Genomic DNA, 22646 nt, shown 5'->3' on the forward strand with positions numbered 1-22646 from the left:
ATCTCTTATTTTTTAAGCCAATAGGAGTCATCTGTAACTTGCAAAACAACAACAACAAATTTTCTAAATAATACAGGTAGGTGCAAGGGTACAAATATGAATAAAGTCGGATCTCATCCCTTGGGGGGGGGGCATACATTCATTTGCACTGATCGGAGGAGCAAAAAGTGAATACGACAATGACAAGTTCTGGTGTTGGCTTTAGGTAACAGAAACGCACAGAGATTAATGGCAGGAATGTAAATTGCTGCTATATTTTTGGAAAACAATGTGGTAATATCCTAGGCTTATTAGCCCCAGGCTCGAATGGAGCTCAGCGCAAAGTCTGCTTGAGGTTCTTTCTCTCCCTCCCCTGCCCTTCATCTCTCTCTCTCTCTCTCTCTCTCTAACAAATTAATAAAAAGTGGAAAGCTCCGCACTGTGACCCTGTGTCTCCTCCCCGCCTGAGCAGGGAAGTCTTGGCTGGTTCTCCCGCACAGCAGCTTTGCCCCGGGGTCCCAGTTAGGAGGCTGGTGCAGGTACAGCTCCACCGGGTGGGGCTCCGGTGGAGGCCTGTGCTCTGGGGCGCACCCCCTCCACACACACACACACACACACACACACACACACACACACACCCGCGATCTACCCGCGGGGAGGAGCAGCACCGCCCCCGGGAAGCCCCACCCCCGGGGCCGCCACAAGTCCAGGGGGTGGGCGCCGGGCTGCAGAGCCCCGACCTCCTGCGGGTCTCGGGACGCGGAGCTGCGGACTCCGGGGTGCACGGCCCCGCCCCGCTATTCTTCTCGCTGAGTTTCCAGAGCTGCGGACCGTTCGCGCGTCGCTCCCCCGCTGCTCCCGCCTAGTAACTGGCGAGTCCTGCGCTGCGAGCAGAGTGGGAGCGAGGCCCTGCGTGCTCCCCGAGAGGTGAGACGCGCCCGCACGGACGGACGGACGGACGGACGGACGGACCGACGGGGCCTGCCTGCGAGCCGGGGGCGGCGGCGGCCCGGAACCTCGGCGCCTGCGGAGCGGGGACGCGAGGAAGGAGGAGGGTGGGGTCGGAATTCGGTTAGCGGGCGCGATGGGGGCAGGGCGGGGGGAGGGCACGGGGGGTGCGGGGCGGGGGGAGGGCACGGGTGGGTGCAAGGCAGGGGGCCCGGGGGGCATGGACGGGTGCGGGGTGGGGGGTCCCGGGGGACAGGCACGGACGGGGGCGGGGTGGGGGGTCCCGGGGGACGGGCACGGATGGGTGCGGGGCGGGGGGGTCCCAGGGGGTGGGCACGGACGGGTGCGGGCGGGGGGGAGGGCACGGGTGGGTGCAAGGCAGGGGGCCCGGGGGGGCATGGACGCGTGCGGGGTGGGGGGCCCCGGGGGACGGGCACGGATGGGTGCGGGGCGGGGGGTCCCGGGGGGTGGGCACGGACGGGTGCGGGGCGGGGGGGAGGGCACGGGTGGGTGCAAGGCAGGGGGCCCGGGGGGGCATGGACGGGTGCGGGGTGGGGGGTCCCGGGGGACAGGCACGGACGGGGGCGGGGTGGGGGGTCCCGGGGGACGGGCACGGATGGGTGCGGGGCGGGGGGGTCCCAGGGGGTGGGCACGGACGGGTGCGGGCGGGGGGGAGGGCACGGGTGGGTGCAAGGCAGGGGGCCCGGGGGGGCATGGACGCGTGCGGGGTGGGGGGCCCCGGGGGACGGGCACGGATGGGTGCGGGGCGGGGGGTCCCGGGGGGTGGGCACGGACGGGTGCGGGGCGGGGGGGAGGGCACGGGTGGGTGCAAGGCAGGGGGCCCGGGGGGGCATGGACGGGTGCGGGGTGGGGGGGTCCCGGGAGTGGGCACGGACGGGTGCGGGGCGGGGGGGAGGGCACGGGTGGGTGTAAGGCAGGGGCCCGGGGGGGCATGGACGCGTGCAGGGTGGGGGGTCCCGGGGGACGGGCACGGATGGGTGCGGGGCGGGGGCGTCCCGGGGGGTGGGCACGGATGGGTGCGGGGCGGGGGGGAGGGCACGGGTGGGTGCAAGGCAGGGGGCCCGGGGGGGCATGGACGGGTGCGGGGTGGGGGGGTCCCGGGAGTGGGCACGGACGGGTGCGGGGCGGGGGGGAGGGCACGGGTGGGTGTAAGGCAGGGGCCCGGGGGGGCATGGACGCGTGCAGGGTGGGGGGTCCCGGGGGACGGGCACGGATGGGTGCGGGGCGGGGGCGTCCCGGGGGGTGGGCACGGATGGGTGCGGGGTGGGGGGGGCCCGGGGGACGGGCACGGAGGGGGGCGGGGTGGGGGGGGGCCCGGGGGGCGGGCACGGACGGGTGCGGGGGTGGTCCCGGGGGCCCTGCGCCCCGACCCCTTGGGCTGGCGGGTGGGACTCTCCCCGAACTTCGTCCGCCCCGGGGGCTCCCGGACCCGCCGCGAGGCCACCCGTCCCCAGGGGCTGCCTCTGCGGGAAAGGAGGCAAGTGGAAGAGCCGGGCTGCGGCTCCCCCCCCCGCGACCGCCCCGGCCCCCACGGGGGTCGCGCCTCGGTGCGTGTCGGGCCCAAAGACACAACCAAGCCAACGAATAGGAAAAGGAAGGGTTTCACTTGCAAGAGCAAAGGAGCACAGCAGGGCTACTTCGCCAAGTCGTGTCACCCCGAAAAACAAAGTAGGGGAGGTTCTAAGCCAAGGGTGCCTGCGTATTCATGCGGGGACTGGGCGAAAAAGAAAGTTCCGGGGACGCCCAGGGAGCTCAGGTGGCCTAGGGCGTGACCCCGGGGTCTCGGGATCGAGTCCCGCGTCGGGCTCCCTGCAGGGGCCCTGCTTCTCCCTCGGCCTGTGTCTCTGCCTCTTGCTCTCTCTGTTTCTCATGAATAAATAAATAAAATCTTAGAGGAAAAAAAGAAAGAAAGAAAGAAAGAAAGAAAGAAAGAAAGAAAGAAAGAAAGAAAGAAAGAAAGGGAAGGAAGGAAAGAAAGAAAGAAAAGGAAGGAAAGAAAGAAAGAAAAGGAAGGAAGGAAAGAAAGAAAGAGAAGGAAGGAAAGAAAGAAAGAAAAGGAAGGAAAGAAAGAAAGAAAGAAAGAAAAGGAAGGAAGGAAAGAAAGAAAGAAAAGGAAGGAAGGAAAGAAAGAAAGAAAGAAAGAAAGAAAAGGAAGGAAGGAAGGAAAGAAAGAAAAAGAAAGAAAGAAAGAAAGAAAGAAAAGAAAAGGAAAGAAAAGAAAAGAAAAGAAAAGAAAAGAAAAGAAAAGAAAAGAAAAGAAAAGAAGAAAGAAAAGAAAAGAAAGTTCCGTGTGGGGCGGGGGCGAAGGCGCCCGAGGTGGGCGGAGCCCGGGTCCTGGTTGCTGGAGGCCTCGGGCGGCCCGGGGTCACCCTCCGACTCCGCGAGCGGCGGCGATCAGCCTTCGCTTTGACACAGCGAGGTTGGGGAGCAAAGGGGTCTGATCACCGATTCGTGGCCTCTGATTTGCTTGGGCTGTGCCCAGGCCAGGTAAAGGCGTGAGTTCTTGCATTCCCTTTCTTTCCAGAAAATCCTGAACGACGGAGGTTTCTTGCATTCCTTGGTAAATCTAACTCCTCCTAGGAAGCTCTTGCGGCGGAGGGCGAGGGTACGTAGAGTCAGCAGGGCAAGGTGCCAAGAATAGCCGAAGGCCTAGAATGAACTTCTCTCCTGTGGCGGGAAAGCTGTGTCGGGTTCCCTTTTCCGGGGACCCCCCCTCCCTCTTTGCAGCTTACACTGCCAGCGAGCGCAGGCCTGGGGGGTGGGGGGCGCAGGTGCTGCGGGGCAGGTGGGTCCCAGCAAAGTGTCCTGCTCGCCCAGCTCAGGGCGGCCTGAATCATCTCTTTTGGTTTCCTGCGGAGGCAAGTTTAAACCCTGGATTTCCCTTTTGGTGCCAAAGTAAACTCGCCCCCGAGCGGAGCAGCAGCGCCCCGCGGTGGTGTTCGGGAGGATCAGACTGTCTGCGGGCCTTAGAAACTTGCTCCATCCATCTCACCGGGGAGCATGGACCTCTCTTAGGTTCTTTGTGTTTGAGTCTCAGGATTCGTTTTATGTGAAGTGAGGAACAGAACATTCGCACACCAGGTAGTTGTCCAGGGCCCTCGTGAAACCCAATAGGTGACTGGAAAGAATTTCTTTTTCTTTCTTTCTTTCTTTCTTTCTTTCTTTCTTTCTTTCTTTCTTTCTTTCATTTATTCATGAGAGACACACAAAGAGAGAGAGAGAGGCAGAGACACAGGCAGATGGAGAAGCAGGCTCCCTGTGGAGAGCCTGATGTGGGTGGGACCTGACCCCAGGACCCTGGGATCCCACCTGAGCCAAAGACAGAGGCTCAACCACTGAGCCATCAGGCATCCCGGCTGGGAAGAATTTCTGTGTTGGTTAACATTTTTCCTTGGAAATTTCTGGGGAAGCCTCGGTTTCCTCATTTGTACCCTGGCAATGATAAGAATGCCTATCTTAAAGGGAGTTTATGAAGATAAAATGAGATGATGAGTGTGAAGTGCTTAGCACAGGAATAGAAATGCAACAAATACTTAATAAATGTGGTTGGTGTTAAGTGATAATGAAGAGAAGTAGATGATGAGTAGACCCTGCCATCTGGCTTCAAGGCGGTGGCTAGGAAGTCCTAATAATCCAGTCACATCAGGCAGCCCAAGTGACTCAGCGGTTTAGCACCGCCTTCTGCCCGGGACATGATCCTGGAGACCCGGGATCGAGTCCCACGTCGGGCTCCTTGCATGGAGACTGCATCTCCCTTTGCCTCTCTCTCTCTCTCTCTCTCTCTCTCCCCTCTGTGTCTCTCATGAATAAATAAAATCTTTTAAAAAAAATGCAGTCACATCATGGCAGTTGACTACATGCTTACTGTGTTCCAGGAACTTCAAGATGGTTCATGCTAAGAGCTGGACTCTGAAGAAGCACTTTGAAGGCAGCCCTACTCATAGTAACTTTGAGTTAAAGACGGTTGAACTCCCGTCCTTAAAAAATGGAGGTAAGTCATAAGATTTGAGCTGGAAAAGACTTTCAGTTAGCCTTTGCTGCATAACAAACTACCTCAAAATTTAGTGACATCAGGATATCTAATCTCAGGATGGACCTCACTTCTCTGTCTGGTGGTTGGCAAGCTTTATGCAGAGGTGTGGGCCTCAGTCCTGCTGGTTTCTAGTAGGCTGTGAGCTCTTTGTCTTCACAGTGTTGGCAAGTACCTTTCAAGCCTCTCCTTATACCATGTTCACTAATACGCGAAGTACGTTGCACAGCCAAGTCCCGATTCAAGGAGTGACACATAGACTTCTTGATGGGAGGAGTGGCGAGGAGGCCCCACACACCGATTGGAGCAATTTTGCACTCTATCACAGAGACTTTTCAAGGTTTTCTGGGTGAAGCCTTGAGGTCATGTGGGAGGATCCCTCTGATTTCCTTCATCATTGAAAAGGTACATTGTTCATGACTTTGAGCAGACCTTGGGGAGGATTTCCTCTTGGTCCTGGCAAGCCTGATGATTGGGTGAGCGAGTGGGGTAAGCAGGGCCTAGCAGCCATGTGCAGAGCTCAGACTTACCCTGTGCACAGACAGGAGAGAAAAACTCTCCTCCTTCATTGAGGAGTCTCCCATCCCATTGGGGGAAGTGGAAGGACAAGGCAAAGGGGAGAGAAACAGTAGCACACTCTGTAACGAGTTTGGAGATTAGCCTTGTAGAGAGACAGCAAGGGGTGTTTGCAGGCAGGTAGGCAGGCTTTGAGGAAGGCACACACAATCAAATAGCACGCCAAAGTTCAGTCCTATCTAAGTTGGGATAGATGGGCAGGACTCAGATTCAGAATTCCAGAGAATGTGCATGAGGGTCACTCCAGCAAAATATATATTCTTTAATCCTAATGGGGGCTGTCAGTGAAACCTCATAGGAGCGCTGCAACCTAGTGCAAATGATAATGCAGAGAAGTTCATGGTGACTAGACCCTGCCGTCTGGCTTCAAGGCCGAGGCTAGGAAGTCATAATAATCCAGTCACGTCATGGCAGTTGACTACATGCTTACTGTGTAAGCATGCAGGTTCCTTAACCTAAGCCTGAATAAAACAAAACTATAATAGCTGGGAATCTCCTGGAAAATAACCCATGTAAAGCATGGAGTGAGTGCTAAGTAAATAATAGGATGATGATAATGATCTGGGCTGGCACCCTCTCGTCTCTTCAACAGCAAGCACAGATGGAAGAAGGGCAACCCTGCAGCGGAAGGATGATCTGTGTTTATTTAGAATGTCAAAGTCAAGGAAGGCATCAAGCCTTGAGTCTCTCTCTCTTTTTTTTTTAAGATTTTATGTATTTATTCATGAGAGACACACACACAGAGAGGCAGAGACACAGGCAGAGGGAGAAGCAGGCTCCCCACAAGGAGCCTCATGTGGGACTTGATCCCAGGACCCCAGGATCACGACCCGAACCAAAGGCAGACGCTCAACCACTGAGCCACCCAGGTGCCCTGAGCCTTGAGTTGCTAATTGCCTGTGGAATGCTTTATTTTACAGAGGTCCTGCTGGAAGCTTTGTTCCTTACCGTGGATCCTTACATGAGGTATGATTTTCCTTCTAAAAATTCATGTGTTGTGTTTTGGACCCTGTTTTGAAATAGTCCATCTTTTAAAATATCCAACTGATTGTCATTTCCCCTTGTTGTCCCAGTATGATTCAACGATAAGATTCATGGATGCTCATCTTTGCCAGCAAAAAGATGTCTTTTTGGGATTTTATGGAGGCTCATCACATAGGCTTGGTTGGTTAAATCATTGACCATTGGCAACTGAGTAAGCCTCCAGCCCTTCCCTACTTCCCAGAGGTCTGGGGAGGGGGCAGTGAGAATTACAGCCCCTCTAATCCGGAGTTCGAGTTGGCTTCTGGCAACCAGCCCCCCTCCTTAGGTGCTTCGCAAAAGTCACCTCGTTAACATAAAAAAAGATAACTTTCTCAACCTCATCACTTAGGAAATCCCAGGAGTTTTAGGAGCTTTCTGCCAAAAATAGGATATAGACAGACTATATTAATTCTTACTCTAAATCACAGTATCTCCAGGATCACGCCCTGGGCTGAAGGCGACGCTAAACTGCTGAGCCACCCAGGCTGCCCTGGGTTATGTTTTAAAAGTTATTGGTAGAAACTCATCCATAGTGGAGCATGATGGTAAGATTCTCATGTTCCTTTCACTGGAAAATGCTCAAAATGCCTCTTTGGGGTCACAGAGCAGAACTACCACTAACAGCTCTCCTCCTGCATTTCACCAGGTTTTATTGCCTTCACGTCTCAGCACACACTTTCTTGTTGATTTTTCATGTGGCCTGAATTCAAGATGGTTTTGTCCAGATGCTCTTTTATTTTTTTAAAGAGAGAGAGAATACACGCACGAGTGGGGGATGGGGAGGGGGCAGAGGGAGAAGGAGAGAATCCAAAGCAGGCTCCACGGTCAGCATGGAGCCCCAGGCCATGCTCGATCTCACGACCCCCAGATCCTGACCCCAGCCAGAATCAAGTGGGACACGCAACCGTCTAAACCACCCAGCCGCCCCTCCCCAGATGCTCTTATGTATTAAGAACTTTTTTTTTTTCAGAGTGGCGGCCAAAAGATTGAAGGAGGGTGATATGATGATGGGGCAACAAGTGGCCAGGTATTTGTGTGTCTCCGTGCTTGAAAAATATGTCTGTCCTCTATCTTGCTGGGGTCTCTGTCTATGACTCCTACAGTTTCTTTCTTTCTTTTTTTCTTTTTTAAAGATTTTATTTGGACAGCCCAGGTGGCTCAGTGGTTGAGCGTCTGCCTTCGGCCCAGGGCATGATCCTGGAGACCCGGGATGGAGTCCTGCGTCGGGCTCCCTGCTTGGAGCCTGCTTCTCCCTCTGCCTGTATCTCTGCCTCTCTCTCTGTGTCTCTCATGAATAAATAAATAAAATCTTTAAAAATTTTTATTTATTTATTTATTCATGAGAGACACAGAGAGACACAGGCAGAGGGAGAAGCAAGATTCCCATGGGGAGTCCGATACAGGACTCGATCCCAGGACTCTGGGATCACGCCCTGAACTGAAGGCAGATGCTCAACCACTGAGCCACCCAGGCGTCCCAGACCCCTATAGTTTCTTCAGCCCATGGGGTTCACTTCAGTCCCTTTTAGGAACACCAGCCATGTAGCATCACATCCCTTGAAAGAGGTTTCCCATGTCTTAATGTGCTTTATCTTTCAGAGTCGTGGAAAGTAAAAACTCAGCCTTCCCAGCAGGAACTGTGGTAGTGGCTTTTTCAGGCTGGACATCGCACTCTATTTCTGATGGGAAAGATCTGGAAAAGCTGCCTGCAGAGTGGCCAGACACGGTACCAGTGTCTTTGGCTTTGGGAACAATTGGCATGACAGGGTGAGTTTCATGGGTGTATATTTCATTTGTTTAAATACCTGACATTCTGGTTTTCCAAAATAGCTTGTCCAGAATATGGTCAACAGGAAGAGACTTGAGTCATTCTAGGCTCAGGGACTGGTTAGAGTAGATGATAGGACCAAGAAGGGAAGAGGATGGGCTAGAGTTAGCCTTGGACTGAAGGAAAGAGAAGGAAAATGAGGCTAGAGACCCCCTAGTCCAGAGAGCAGCAGTGAGGAGCAGCATGGGGCATGATCCTTCTCTAGCAGCTGGCAAATGGTAACACAGTGGAACCAACAACTCCTGTCCCTGGAAGCATCTTGGCTTCATTCTTCACTCATCTCTGCCTCCATTTCAGAGTTTAAAGAGGGGAAAGGAACTCATTCTAGCTTGGCTTTTCTATACTGTCTCATTCCCCACCTTTCCTTACGCACATCTGAATTTCCTGAGGTATAAAGGGATCCGAAGTTTAAATGACAGAAATGAATCATAAATATGGTTTTGAACAGTCACTTAGCTTGACACAGACTTGAACTACTCAGGAGTTCCTTAGCCTTATCCCTCAAGAAGACTCCTGATCAGTTCATCCTGTCGCAGCTGCACTTAGGACCTCAAGTTTCCTCTTATGGCCTGGAGAAGCAAGGTCAATTGAATTCTTTTTGTTGGAGTTTCCCCCCCAAAAAAACTTTTTTAGCCTGGAATTCATGAATTTCTTTCTTTAAGTTGTATGATCTTTTCCTTCCTTCTTCCCTCTCTCACTGTTTCCCTCATTCCCTCCCTCCCTCCCTTCTTTTTCAACCTTCAGAGGACTTCTAAAGAATGAAATGGAAGTTCATACCCCAAACGATCAGCCTCTAGCCAAACCAGTCCCTGACACCCCAAATTCATATTGCACTCGGAATATGATTTCCTCAGAACTGCTGTGGCCAAGAGACAATATTGTGAGATTGGAGGATGCTCAATAGCTTCTTACTTTAATAAGAGGGTCTTCAACAGAATTATAGTGGTTCTGGGTCCTGCCTGCCTGCCTTGTACCCTCCACTAGTGAGCTCTTCCTCCCACCGTATTATCCCACCCGTCTTTCTCTCTAAAATGAGCCAGGTGGAGGAATGCAGGGGTGAAGGGAGACATGAGGAAACCTTGAAGCCAGTCTCCCATGACTTCGTTGGGGAGAGAGTAATCTGTAAAGTAGTAGGAGGTTTGAATCCTAAAACAGAGCATAATTTATTCGTTTGCGTGTGCGTCTCATTCACCTGTTCCAAGCCCCTGAGGACTGCACTTTTACTCCAAACAATCACCTTTATTCCGGCGGTTCTCACTGATGGGGGAGGAGGAGTTATGCCTTGTTTCTCACCTCCTATGACACACCGCCCATTTCTTGAGCATGCCTGCCACTGTGGACGACTTACCAGTGGGATGGGTCAACGCCTCAAGAACACTGGAACTTCTGCTGTAGACTATAAAAGAAATTGAACTCTGAAACCTAGGGTGTCTTATAGCTGTCGGGGTTCCAGAGATTTAACATTCCCCCCGAAGGTTACATTATTTCCTTCATTGGACCCCTGTTTTCTCCGTGAAGCTGGAGGGGTTCATGTGTTTTGCTCTCCAACAAAGCAATTTTGTTATTTAAATCTCCCTCAGGGATCCCTGGATGGCTCAGCAGTTAAGCGCCTGCCTTTGGTCCAGGGTGTGATCCTGAGTCCCGGTTCGAATCCCACGTCGGGCTTCCGGCAGGGAGCCTGCTCCTCCCTCTGCTTGTGTCTCTGCCTCTCTCTCTCTCTGTCTCTCATGAATAAATAAATAAAATCTAAAAATAATAATAATAATAAGTCGTCTCCCTCAGACCAAAGTGTGCCTTTACTTTTTCCTCTAAGATTTCTTTACTGTTGACTTTTCCACCTTACCTCCTTTCCATTTTTAGAAGGATGTGATGTTTCGGAAAGGCCTTGTGTATCCTAGGTCAGTGTGTCTAATTAAAAGCTGGTTTTAGAATGTTCTAGGACAGAGATTGGGGTTGGGAGGGTGGTCATGGGTGGAATGTCACAATCAGAAATGCACCTTCTCCTTTTCGTCTGAGGTTATGCAAACTTGCCAGGCACCGTCTGGCTTCAGCATTCATTAAGCCGATGGTTCTCAGTTGCTTACATTCATAAGAATCACCTCGTCATATAACGTTCAGGTCTTCATGTCCCAGTATTTCTGAATCAGTGGGTCTGAGGTGGGGCCTGGGAATTTAAATTTTAATAAAACTCCAAGTGATTCTGAGGCAGGTGGTGCTCCACCCAACTTTCAAAAAACACTGTGGGAATATTAGCTTTGGGGTCCTCAGAAGAAGTGCACATTTCTGTGCCTTTCACTGCCTCACCTTCAATGTTCAACTCTAATGGGTCCCCAGACATACTCAAAAGCAGATATATAGTTTCTGTCTCATATAGAAATAATTTTACATGAACTTGTCTGAAATTTTGCAAGTGGCTTGGCAATCGCCATAGTGGATATAGATTTCACTGGCTCAGACTCGGGGTGCTAAGACATAACTTAACATTTTTCTACTACTCATCCTATCTCAAGGCTGCACCTTGGCTTGTGTAGTAAAACAGAGCCTCAGTTAATGAGTTATAGGGGAAAGCAACAAATCTATCCACGTATCTTTAATTCTCTTCCCTCAGACTAACAGCCTACTTTGGCCTCCTTGACATCTGTGGTGTGAAGGGTGGAGAAACAGTGATGGTTAATGCAGCAGCAGGGGCAGTGGGCTCTGTGGTGGGGCAGATTGCTAAGCTCAAGGTAAGTGTCTTCTTCTGGTACCAAACATTGACTCAATACCCAGGGTGTGCACTGAGAATACAACAGTGAGCACAGCAGACCTTCCCTAGTGTCAGGGAGTTTAGTTTGGTGGGTCTTGTTTAGAAGTCAGAGATACATTGACAATATAAGAGAGATTTCTGAAGAGTCACTCTCATTGTACCAATACAGTCTCTAGACTCATCCTGAAAGTGATTTTCGGAATGCTCTCTAGTTCCTCTGATTAGACAGGATCAAGTCCAGTACTTTAGCCCAAATCGAATAATAAGGGGACAGTCACTGGGAGAGCTGACAAGAGGGCTGAGATTCCCAGAGCTGGAGCCAAATTATAGTCTAAAGGACCACTGTCCCTAAAGATAGCATGGAAGTCACTGCAAGAGAAGCCCCAAAATAAACAAGAGAGTCAAATAAATAGATTGTCAAGCCAACAAGTTAAAACGAACAGCAAAGCACATAACCGTAGCCTGGGATCTATTGGTTGGTCAGAGGCGAGCTGAAGCTACAGTTGGGTATAAGCTGATTCAGGGACTAATTTCACCTAAGAGCCTATTGGCCCATTAGGATATCTTCATAGATGTGGCTCAGCTCATAGAAGGGTGTTCCTGGGGAAGCTGACCATACTAGACTGGGAAGGGGGGAGGTTGGTCCATGCTTTTGGCTTATAAATGGTTTCCATTTTTTTCTCCCCATTTAGGGCTGCAAAGTTGTTGGAGCAGCAGGGTCTGACGAAAAGGTTGCCTACCTTAAAAAGCTTGGATATGATGTTGCCTTTAACTACAAAACCATAAAGTCTTTGGAAGAAACTTTGAAAAAAGCCTCTCCTGATGGTTATGATTGTTACTTTGATAATGTGAGTGCAAATTGGGCTTAATATCTTATTTACTAATAAAGTACTATACAACAGAATATACTTCTAGAGTTTCCACCTAAAATATATGAAGAAAGTATGGGTGTCTTTAAAAAAAAAAAACAGCTTTATTGAGATATAACTCGCCCATTTTTAAAGTGTTGAATTTAGTGGTTTTTTTAGTATATTCATAGAATTATACAACCATCACCTTAATTTTAGGATATTTTCATTATCCCCCCCCAAAAAATCCTGTACTCATTATAGTGACTCCTCATTTCCCCCAAAGAGTGGTCTTTTGTGACTGGCTTCTTACAGTATACTGTAGCATGTTTTCAGGTTCATCCGTGTGGTAATGTGTATCAGTGCTTCATTCCTTTTTGTGGCCAAGATATATTCCATTGTATGGATATATTACGTTTTATTTATCCATCCATGAATTGATGAGCATCTGAGTAATTTTCACTTTTTGGCTATTATACATAATGTTGCTATGAGCATGCACGATCAAGTTTTTGTGTGATTTCATTTTTCTTGGGTATAAACCTATAAGTGGAATTGTTGGGTCACGTGGTAACTCCATATTTAACATTTTGAGGAACTGACAAAAATTTTTGCAAAATGGCTGCACTATTTTACATTCTCACCAGCAATATATGATGGTTCCAATGTCCCTACATCCTCACCAACACTTACTATCTCTCATTTTTATTGTGGCTATCCTCGTAGGTTTGAGGTAGTATTTCACTGTGGTTTTGATCTTTATTTCCCTAATTGTTCATGATATTGGACATCTTTTTGTGTGCTTATGGCCATTTGTATATTTTTTGAGAAATGTCTTCAAATCTTTTGCCCATTTTTTCAATTGGCTTATTGAGTTTTAAGAGTTTTTCGTAAAGATTCTGAGAAGTCCCTTATCACATATACTCAATTCTCAATATTCCTGGTAGTTTTTTTTTTTTTTATCAAGTCACCACAAACCCAGAGCCATTGCTTCTAGGGGAAGTATGTACATATACATACATGTTTCACCTTGATTACAATCTTAAATCCTAAAAACAACTCTTCCTACAGCTTCTATTTTCTTCATTTTTCAAAAGAGAAAGGAGTTCAGAAGTGGAAAGAAGCTTGCCTGAGGCTTACCCAGAAACCCATTCTTCCGGAGTTGGGATTCACACCCCATCCAACCAGCCCCAGAGCTGGAGCTTTTTGAACTACTCTGCACTGCCCCCTATTGCCTTCCCTCCCTGGTAATCCCTCGGGAGAGCTGAAAAAAGAAAACAGAGCCTTGGCCTTTCTTTGACCTTAGCTGGGAACTTTGTGTCTCTTTCACTGCCTCTAGGCATGTCTCCAAATGGACAGGCAAGCTTGTGTTGATTTTGGGGTTATAAATAAATGTTAGCAAGTAAGTAGTCCCATTCTCAAATATGGAATACACTAATAAGGAGGATTGACTCTATATGGTTTGCAATTCTTCTGTTCTGTGAGTTGCCTTTCACTTTTTTTCTTTTCTTTCATTTTCTAGATAGTGAAAGAAAAGTATCCTTTGAAGCACAAAAGCTTTAAATTTTAATGAAGCCCAATTTTTTTCTCCTGTTGTTGCCTAGGCTTTTGGTGTCCTGTCTAAGAAGGCCTTGCCTTATCCAAGGTCACAAAGATTTACTCCTATGTTTTCTTCTAAGAGTTGTATGGTTTTAACTCTTAAACGTAGGCCCATGATGCATTTTAAGTTAATTTTTGTGTATTGTGTAAGAAGGGGTCCAATTTCATTCTTTTCCATATCCAGTTATTCTGCACCATTTGTTGAAAGACTATTTTTTCCTCTTATTGCATTGTTTTGGCACTCTTGTCAAAAATCAATTGACCATAAAGTAACAGTTTATTTCTGGACTCTCAACTCAGTTCTACGGATCTATATTTCTGTTCCCACACTTTCTTAATACAGCTTTGTAGTAAGTTTTGAAATTGGAAAATGTGAGTCTTCCAACTTTGTTCTTGATGTGGCTTTTGAGTATTTATTCCATGCTTTTAGGTAGGAGCAATGAGATTATTGAATTGATCAGAGTATGTTCCACCGTCAAAGAGAAATCCCAGCCTCTCCTATCTTTTTCCAACTGCAATTTTCTGCACTGCTGTGCTAATTCAATTAGGTGTTTTTTTACTTCTAAAATAAATTTGTGAAATGATGGTTGTGACTTACTGATACTTCTGAATCTTCTAGTGCTTAGATTACTTAAAGTCAGTGATTTTTTTTTCTTCCTCTCTGTTTAGGTAGGTGGAGAGTTTTCAAACATTGTTATTCCCCAGATGAAGAAATTTGGAAGAATTGCTATTTGTGGGGCCATCTCGACATATAATAGTACTCGCCCACTTCCCCCAGGTAATGAGCTCATGCACATGATCACAGATGTAGAAAGACTAGACAAGGAGAAGATTTATAGACATGGCATAGGCCAGTGACTTCCTGATAATTCTTGATGAAATCGTCTTTTTTTTTTTTTAATATATATATTTTTTTATTTTTATTTATTTATGATAGTCACAGAGAGAGAGAGAGAGAGAGAGAGGCAGAGACACAGGCAGAGGGAGAGGCAGGCTCCGTGCACCGGGAGCCCGACGTGGGATTCGATCCCGGATCTCCGGGATCGCGCCCTGGGCCAAAGGCAGGCGCTAAACCGCTGCGCCACCCAGGGATCCCGAAATCGTCTTTATTAAACTAAAAATATGTAGTTTCATATATTTGTACTAAATAGCTTATATTACATTTTTTGATATATAAAAATAACAATCTGAAAACAGACAAATGTTGATAATTTTAAAAGTTTTCGTTTTTTACCTGTTGTTTTGGGTAAAGTTGTAAAAAGACAGTCATGATCTGATGTAGAAACAGAACACCTTGGTCTGGCTGGTGCAATATTAGGGTTCTTTAAGATATTGGAGACAGGGCAGCCCAGGTGGCTCAGCGGTTTAGCGCTGCCTTTAGACTGCCCTCTCCTCTCACCCATCTCCACAGAGGTCCAAAAGCAGTGTCAGCTAAAGAGCTATATTCCTTGAGTCCTAATTCTCTGAGAGATGTTGTACAGGCCTCTTATTATATGGATGGGAGATGAATGGCCAAGAGGACCAGGGGCTCTTTAAGTCCTATTCACCAGAGTCTCAAAGTCAGGTCTTCTAAACTCTTCATACTGAGTCCTTCTCTATTACTACAATTTTTTAAAAGATTTTTATTTTATTTTATTTGAGAGAGAGAGAGGGAGGGAGGGAGGGAGGGAGGGAGCTGGTGTGGGAAGGGGGAGGGCAGTGGCCAGGCTAGAGAATCTCCAGCAGACTCCATGCCAAGTGCATGGGGCCCAATCCCACGACCCTGAGATCAAGACCTGAGTGGAAACCAAGAGTGGGTCATTCAATCCACTGAGGCACCCAGGCACCCCTCCACAATTCTGTGCTGTTGGTGAGATTACAGATTTACCTGTGGTCCAAAAAAAGGAGGAAAACAGAGCAAAAAGGAATTTTGGAGCGTGTCATCGGGATCTGGGATGATAACCATAAATAAATTGGGTATTCGTTCTGTGATAGGCTTCACTCATGCGAATGAAACCCTACAGCCCTGCTAGTTAACGACCCACAACTGCATTCAGACAAGTGAGCAAGAGTGGAAGGAGCTGGGAAAGGACAGCTTGTAGATTCCCTCTTGGTTGTGAAAAATCAAAGACACTACCTTCTCTAAGAAGAAGACTCCAGGTGCAGTTGGCAGTCTTATTGTTAGGGACTTTTTTTTCCCCTATATTTTTCTAACTGATGCTAAGCTAGAATCATGGGAAATCTGCTGCCTGCCCACTTGAGCAAAGCTCCAGGATGCATTTTCTTGACCATAGTCCAATTAGGTACAGCCAAATATTTTGGGTCCAGTAACTTGATCTAGTCTTTTTAGCAATTAGAGTTTGGAAGTTCAGCTGCTCAGATAGGTCTTTGGGGCATCAGCTGGCCTTGTCCATCCGTTTTAGATGAGATCCTGCGCTGCCTCTGATCTCCAGAAATTCTAACATATTACATTGTTAGGATAGCCCAGGGGGTAATTAATTATTTCCCTGGCTTTAATGCCACATTAAAAGGCCACATTCTTTTTTTCTCTTTGATTGATGGGTTTTAGCTTTTTTTAAGATTTAAATTCAGTTAATTAGCATATAGTGTATTATTAGTTTCAGAGGTGGAGTTCAGTGATTCATCGTCTTATATAACACCCAGGGCTCATTCCATCATGTGCCCTCCTTAAAGCTCATCACCCAGCCCATCCACCCAGCCCCCTCCTCCCCAGCACCCCTCAATGTGTTTCCTATGATTAAGAGTCTCTCGTGGTTTGTCTCTCTCTCTCTCTCTGATTTTGTCTTGTTTTACTTTTTCCCTCCCTTCCTCTCTGCTAAAATGTCACATTCTCCTTGCTCCTTGCTCCTTGCTTCCAATAAAGAAACTATATTCCCATCAGGATGGGTAAGCCCAGAAATAGTATTTCATCCTCTTCCAAGATGAGGAATTGAGGCTTCCAGTCCTTAACCCCAGAAAAAGTACAGTTGGCGTGGATCTTCTGAAGAAGCACTCCTTCTGCAAGAGCAACCTAGCATTTGGACATGCCGCTCTCTTGTGTCACCCTCACGTCTCACTCACAGGGTAGCCTGGTGCTTCTTCCAGGCTGGTGGTTCCCAAAGTGTGCGCCCAGGACCAGCAACGTCACCATCTCCTGAAAACTTGTTAGAAATACAGATTCTTGGGATCTACTCCATATCCACAATCAGAAATTTCGGGGGAGGGCTAGAGACCTCTTTCCAGAAGCCCTCTGTGTGATTCCCACGCACACTACGTTGTGAGCCTCCTTTTGCTCTACTCTTGGTATCTCAGAACGGCAAGGGCACGGGTGGTTAGAAATACTGAGCCCCTTCACCTCTTCTTTCTTGGCTCTTAGGCCATGGTGGACACTAGATTTTTTTTTATATCTGCTTTGAGAAGAGAACAGGAGATAGGTCTATGCCACAGGACAACAGTAAGCCACTGAGCATCGGGAATATCAGGGTATTTAGGCTTGAGTCACACATTTTCACAGGTTCTCCTTTGGGGCCTCCTTCTGTCCTGCAGAACTGTTTGGGAAGTTTTCGGTGGGCCTTGCTCCTGGCATGTGAAGGCTGGACGTTCCCCGGCCACCTTCCCTGTGTAAGGACTCTGAGGGTGTGTCAGTCACGAATTAGCTCAGCTTTACGGGCTCTACAACAACACAGATTTATTGTCATATAGTTCTGGAGATCAAAAGTCTAAAATGGTCAGCAGGGCTGAATTCTTTCTGAGGGCTCAGGAGGAGAAGCTGTTTCCTTGCCTTTTCCAGCTTCCAGAGGTTGCCTTTATTTCCTGGGTCATGGTCCCTTCCTCCATCTTCAAAGCCAGCAACACAGAATCTTCCAGTGTCTCTCTCTCTCTCTTTCACTCTGATCTGTGTTTCCATCATCCGTATTTTTTCCTACTTCTGACTTTTCTGCATCCCTTACAAGGACCCTTGTGATTATATTGGGCTCCTCTGGATAATACAAAATCGTCTCTTCATCTACAGGCTCTTGACTTGATCATACCTGCAAAGTCCCTTTTGCCATGTAAGGAAAGGCATTCACAGGTTCTGGGAGCGAAGATACGGCCGTCCTTGGGGACCATTACTTTGCCTACCACAGAGGCCCCTGTGTCTGATCCACGGGGATCAGAAAAGAGTGGAGAAATCTAGGAGAACAGTGACGTGATTTGTACTGCTTGTGTTTTCACCAGGGCCACCTTCCTGGACCCTGTCATCTAAATGTGTCCTCCTGTTCACAGGCCCACCCCCGGAGAATATTATCTATCAGCAGCTCCGCATGGAAGGGTTCCTCGTTACTCGCTGGCAAGGAGATGTCCGCCAGAAGGCTCTGAAAGACTTGCTGACATGGGTCATAGAGGTAACGGGCTCCAGAGACACTGTCTTGGTTGTACACTAGATCTCATTCCCTTTCTTTCTTTTTTTTTCTCTCTCTCTCATTCCCTTTCTACACGATAGGTTCCATCTCCACCGCAGACACAAGTCTCTCGGTTTCCCCCTTTATTTTTTTTCTAAGATTATTTTTTTTAAAGATTTTATTTATTTATTCATGAGAGACACGCTCAGAGAGAGAGAGGCAGAGACACAGGCAGAGGGAGAAGCAGGCTCCATGCAGGGAGCCCGACGTGGGACTCAATCCCGGGACCCTAGGATCAGGCCCTGGGCTGAAGGCAGCGCTAAACCACTGAGCCACCCGAGCTTCCTGGTTTCCCCCTTTAGAACAAAATCCCAGAGTGTTGTTCACACTCACTGTCTGCAGTTCCTCTCTTTCCATTCTTTCTTAAACCCACATAATCAGGCTTTTACACTCTTGCCATTCAACCAAAATTGCTTTTGTCAACATTGACAGTGTCCTCACACTGTGAACTGCAGCGGTCAGTTCTTAGCATCACTTGGCTGTGGGGAGTGCTTGACAGAGGTGATCCTGCTCTCCTTGGGCACTTTTCTTCCCCTGGCTCTTGGTTTTCCTCACAGATTCGTCCTCCCCAGAGGACCTCCTCCTCTGTTAGCTTCTTTTTTTCTCTCCATATTAATAGTAGAGTGTCCCAAGGGCTGGGACTGGGCTTCTTTTCTTCTCCACCCACAGTCTGCCCATCCCTTACTTAGCTCAGCCAGGCTCTTGGCTTTAAATATCATCAGTGTGCTGACAGCTTCTAAATGTCTGTCTCCAGCCTGGATCTCTCCCCTGGGCTCTCAGCCGCTCAACAGCTGCACTTGAATGTGTAAGACACATCTTCCACTTAATACGTCAAAAACTAAATATGTCTTGATCTTTCCTGCCAGAGCCATTCCATATACAGACCTCACCATCTCAGTTACGGCAATTCTATCCTCCTAGTTGCTCAATCCAAAAACCTTGAAATCATCTTTGATTCTTTTCTTTCTCTCATGCCCACATCTCATCTGTTGGGAAATTCTGGGTGGCTCAACCTTCAAGCTACCCGCAGGATCTGACCAGCTCTCCCACGTCCCCTGCTGCCGCCCTGGCCCAGGCCACCATCTGCTCTGGCCTGGATGTTACAAGAGCCTCTGTCCGACCTCCCGATTCTGCCCCAGCAGCTGCCAGGGTGATCTTTTAAAGCATAAATCAAGCCCTGTCATTCTTAGGCTCCAAACCCTGCAAAGTGCTCCATTTCACTTAGAATCAAACCTACAGGGCTGTACAGGATGTGACCTCCGTTACCTCTCTGATTTCATTTCTTAGTGTTCACCCCCTCGCTTGCTCTGCCCAACCCCTCCCCACTGCCCTCTGTCCCTCTAACTGCTTCCCTAATTTGATCATTTCCCTCAGGTCATTGCTAAAAACTACCTTCTTAATGAGGCAACTTTTAAAATGGTCCGATTTTATTTTATTTATTTTTTTTAAAGATTTTACCTATTTATTCATGAGAGACACAGAGAGAGAGAGAGAGGCAGAGACACAGGCAGAGGGAGAAGCAGGCTCCATGCAGAGAGCCTGACGTGGGACTCAATCCTGGGTCCGCAGGATCAGGCCCTGGGCTGAAGGCAGGCACTAAGCACTGAGCCACCCGGGCTGAAAAATGGCCCTATTTTATTTATTTATTTATTTATTTATTTATTTATTTATTTATTTATTTATCTACCTATCTATTTGTTTGTTTATTTATGGCCCTATTTTAAATTGAAATCCTCTCTCATTTTTTTTTTTAAGATTTAAAGTTTTATTTTTTTGAGAGCACGCGCACATGAGTGTGTGTGCGTTTGAGTGTGCGTGCATGCGAGCCGGGGTGGGGGGTGGGGAGAGGCAGAGGGGGAGGGACAAGCAGACTCCCGCTCAGGCAAGAGCCAGCCCATTGAGGGGCAGGATCCCAGGATCCTAAGATCACAACCCCAAGATCATGACCTGAGTGGAAACCAAGAGTCAGATGCTTAACCAGCTGCCCCCCCCTCCCCAGGCATCCCTGCAATCTCCCTTCATTCTTGATCCTCCTTAGCTTACTTTTACCCTTAGCCATTATCATCTTTTAGCATGACGCATACTATAATTCACTTACATTTATTGCCCATCTCCCTCTTGTGAGAATGTAACCTCCACGAAAGCAGTAACATTCGTGCATTTTGTTTTCTTTCTTTCTTTCTTTCTTTCTTTTTTTTTTTTTTTTAAGATTTTATTCATTTACTCACGAGAGACACAGAGAGAGAGAGGCAGAGACACAGGCAGAGGGAGAAGCAGGCTCCACGCAGGGAGCCTGAAGTGGGACTCGATCCCAGGACTCCAGGATCACACCCTGGGCCAAAGGCAGGTGCTAAACCGCTGAGCCACCCAGGGAATCTCCCTCGTGCATTTTGTTTTCTGACGTACTGCAGCATCCAGAATAGTGTCTGGTTCAGTGTCAACACTAGACGAATATTGTTGAATAAATGTTGGAGGGGCATATCTTTGTGCCGCAGCTCGTCCAGGTCCAAGATCGGTGTCTTCTTGTAGCCATGGCTTCAGAGCCACAGGAAGAGGCCCATCCCCTTGTCCTGTGCTGTGATATACTCTCCCAGAACTCTGAATAACCAAGGGGCATTATTCTAGTTTTAGAGGGGAAAGGTGGTATTACACCTCTAAACTCCTGGCTGTGTCATCGTTTCCCAATTCACAGAAATAGATTGCTCCCCGGGGAAGCCGCTGGAGATTGGTGTTTTTCCCAGGCTAACGCTTGGAGTGCTGAGCTGGGCTCTTTCCAGGAAGCTGAGAAGAGCTGAATGATTTTTAAGTCCCCAGTGTGGAGCCTCTTTGTCCCTCTTGGTGAAATCTGATCTAGCCCTCCCATGATCACAGCTGACACAAGAAGCCACCACGCTGGTGTTCCTAATGCCTCCTTCTAACAGAGTGGGCCAACGGTAGTTTTGTTTTCAGTAACTAGTGACTTGGCCTAATTTCTCTCCCATCTACTTATTTTTTTTTCTCATCTCTTCCCCTTCTGAAAAATATACTTTTCTTTTAGAACAGTTTTAAGGAAAAAAATCACAAAATTAGTACAAAGACTTTCCATATGCCCTGTGTTCTGTACCTTAATCTACTGTATTATTAACGCTCTACTTTTAACTTTTAAACTTTCGGTTATAGCTTTTAACTCCTTTCAGGTTCTTTGCCTCCTTTATTTTACTTTTTTAAAGATTTTATTTATTTATATATTCATGAGAGACACAGAGAGAGGCAGAGACACACAGGCAGAGGGAGAAGCAGGCTCCATGCAGGGAGCCCCATGCGGGACTCCGTCCTGGGACCCAAGGATCATGACCTGAAGCAAAGGCAGATGCTCAACCACTGAGCCACCCAAGTGCCCCTCTTTGCCCCTTTAGAACAGGAACGAACTGGCGCTTTCTAGTCAAGAGTTCAAATCCCTGCCCTCCATACGTATTAATTAGTGGAGTAACCCCAGGCCAATAGCGCCTCCATAAATCCATCACGAGGGGTAGGCCATCACTGGAATACATTAGGAAAGTAAATGATATCGGCTAACTCCAGTCTCCACATAAGATCCCTTAGAAACAAAACAAAAACCCTTGAAAACATAAATTAGTCCCACTTAGTAGACTGTCTTGTAGTAGAAAGGAAAATGAAAAACCGTCACTAAATGAACCCTTCCCTCCCACACTCCAAAGTGAATGTTCAACATATATTGAAAGAATCTGGGCTTGACGGGAGGACAGATTATTAGACTGCCATGGTATTTACATTTGCTGAACAGGCTCTTCCTCTTCAGGGGTCAAAGAGGTAAGGATGCTACGTCCTGAAGCTATTGGAAGAATTAAAGCAGATAATCCCCTGGAATGGGGCCCCTTTCTCCATCTTCCACATCTTCTGAGATCACTGCATTACTAAGTTTTTCCATATAATTTACTTAGAAATTGCTTAATCATTTCCTGGGACATTCTTATTATACTGTGACCTAACGCCTATTATTAAATTGTTCGGTGTACTCTGTGGATCACGCCCCCAGACTGACTCTAAGGTCACGGAGGACAGGGCCTCCATCTGAGATTTCCAACCTGCCTGTGGTGTAACCCAGTAAGTGTGTTGCTATGATGGGAAGAGTGTATCAGAATATGAAATAAATCTGTGATATTTGTTGTTGTTTTGATACAGGGTAAAGTCCAGTACCACGAATACGTCATTGAAGGATTTGAAAACATGCCGGCTGCATTTATGGGAATGCTGAAAGGAGATAATTTGGGAAAAACAATAGTGAAAGCATGAAAAAAATGACACATGGAATCTAGAAATCATTTGGATGATGACTTAATTTCTTTCTAACCATTTAATAAAAAATGTATACTACCTTCATTATCTAAGAAATAGTCATTGTAATGAGTTTGATCTACCTTATGAAACACATTTAAGTGGAATGTAATTAGAACAGGTGAAAATTACGTAGTGAGCAACAACCAGTCACCTCACCCCCTGCTACGCTCCTTCTGGGTTATGGTACAAAATAATGGTTTAGAGTCAAAAGTTAACTGCTTCTGTGACTTTAGAGTTCTGATTTTTTTTTCTCTGATCTGTAAAGTGAGGATAGTAACATCTGCTCTAT

General features: G+C 47.8%; 1 protein-coding gene across 5 annotated transcripts; it reads left to right on the forward strand.

The window, feature by feature from the left end:
* Window positions 1-648: 648 nt before the first annotated feature.
* PTGR1 (prostaglandin reductase 1) lies at window positions 649-22411 on the forward strand. 5 transcript variants are annotated; one of them, XM_026002758.2, is made up of 11 exons: window positions 649-906; window positions 3473-3553; window positions 4824-4939; window positions 6475-6520; window positions 7548-7604; window positions 8177-8344; window positions 11014-11131; window positions 11844-11999; window positions 14268-14376; window positions 17844-17962; window positions 22202-22411. In XM_026002758.2, exons 3-11 carry the CDS (start codon window positions 4834-4836, stop codon window positions 22310-22312), a joined length of 990 nt encoding a protein of 329 aa, XP_025858543.2. In that variant the 5' UTR covers window positions 649-906; window positions 3473-3553; window positions 4824-4833; the 3' UTR covers window positions 22313-22411. The 5 variants fall into 5 exon arrangements, with proteins under 5 accessions (XP_025858543.2, XP_025858545.2, XP_025858547.2 ...); XM_026002759.2 differs by lacking the exon at window positions 649-906 and adding an exon at window positions 946-1034; XM_026002760.2 differs by lacking the exon at window positions 3473-3553 and having other exon boundaries at window positions 655-906.
* Window positions 22412-22646: the final 235 nt, after the last annotated feature.

Source organism: Vulpes vulpes, chromosome 12, assembly GCF_048418805.1.
Source record: "Vulpes vulpes isolate BD-2025 chromosome 12, VulVul3, whole genome shotgun sequence".
Classification (NCBI taxonomy): domain Eukaryota; kingdom Metazoa; phylum Chordata; class Mammalia; order Carnivora; family Canidae; genus Vulpes; species Vulpes vulpes.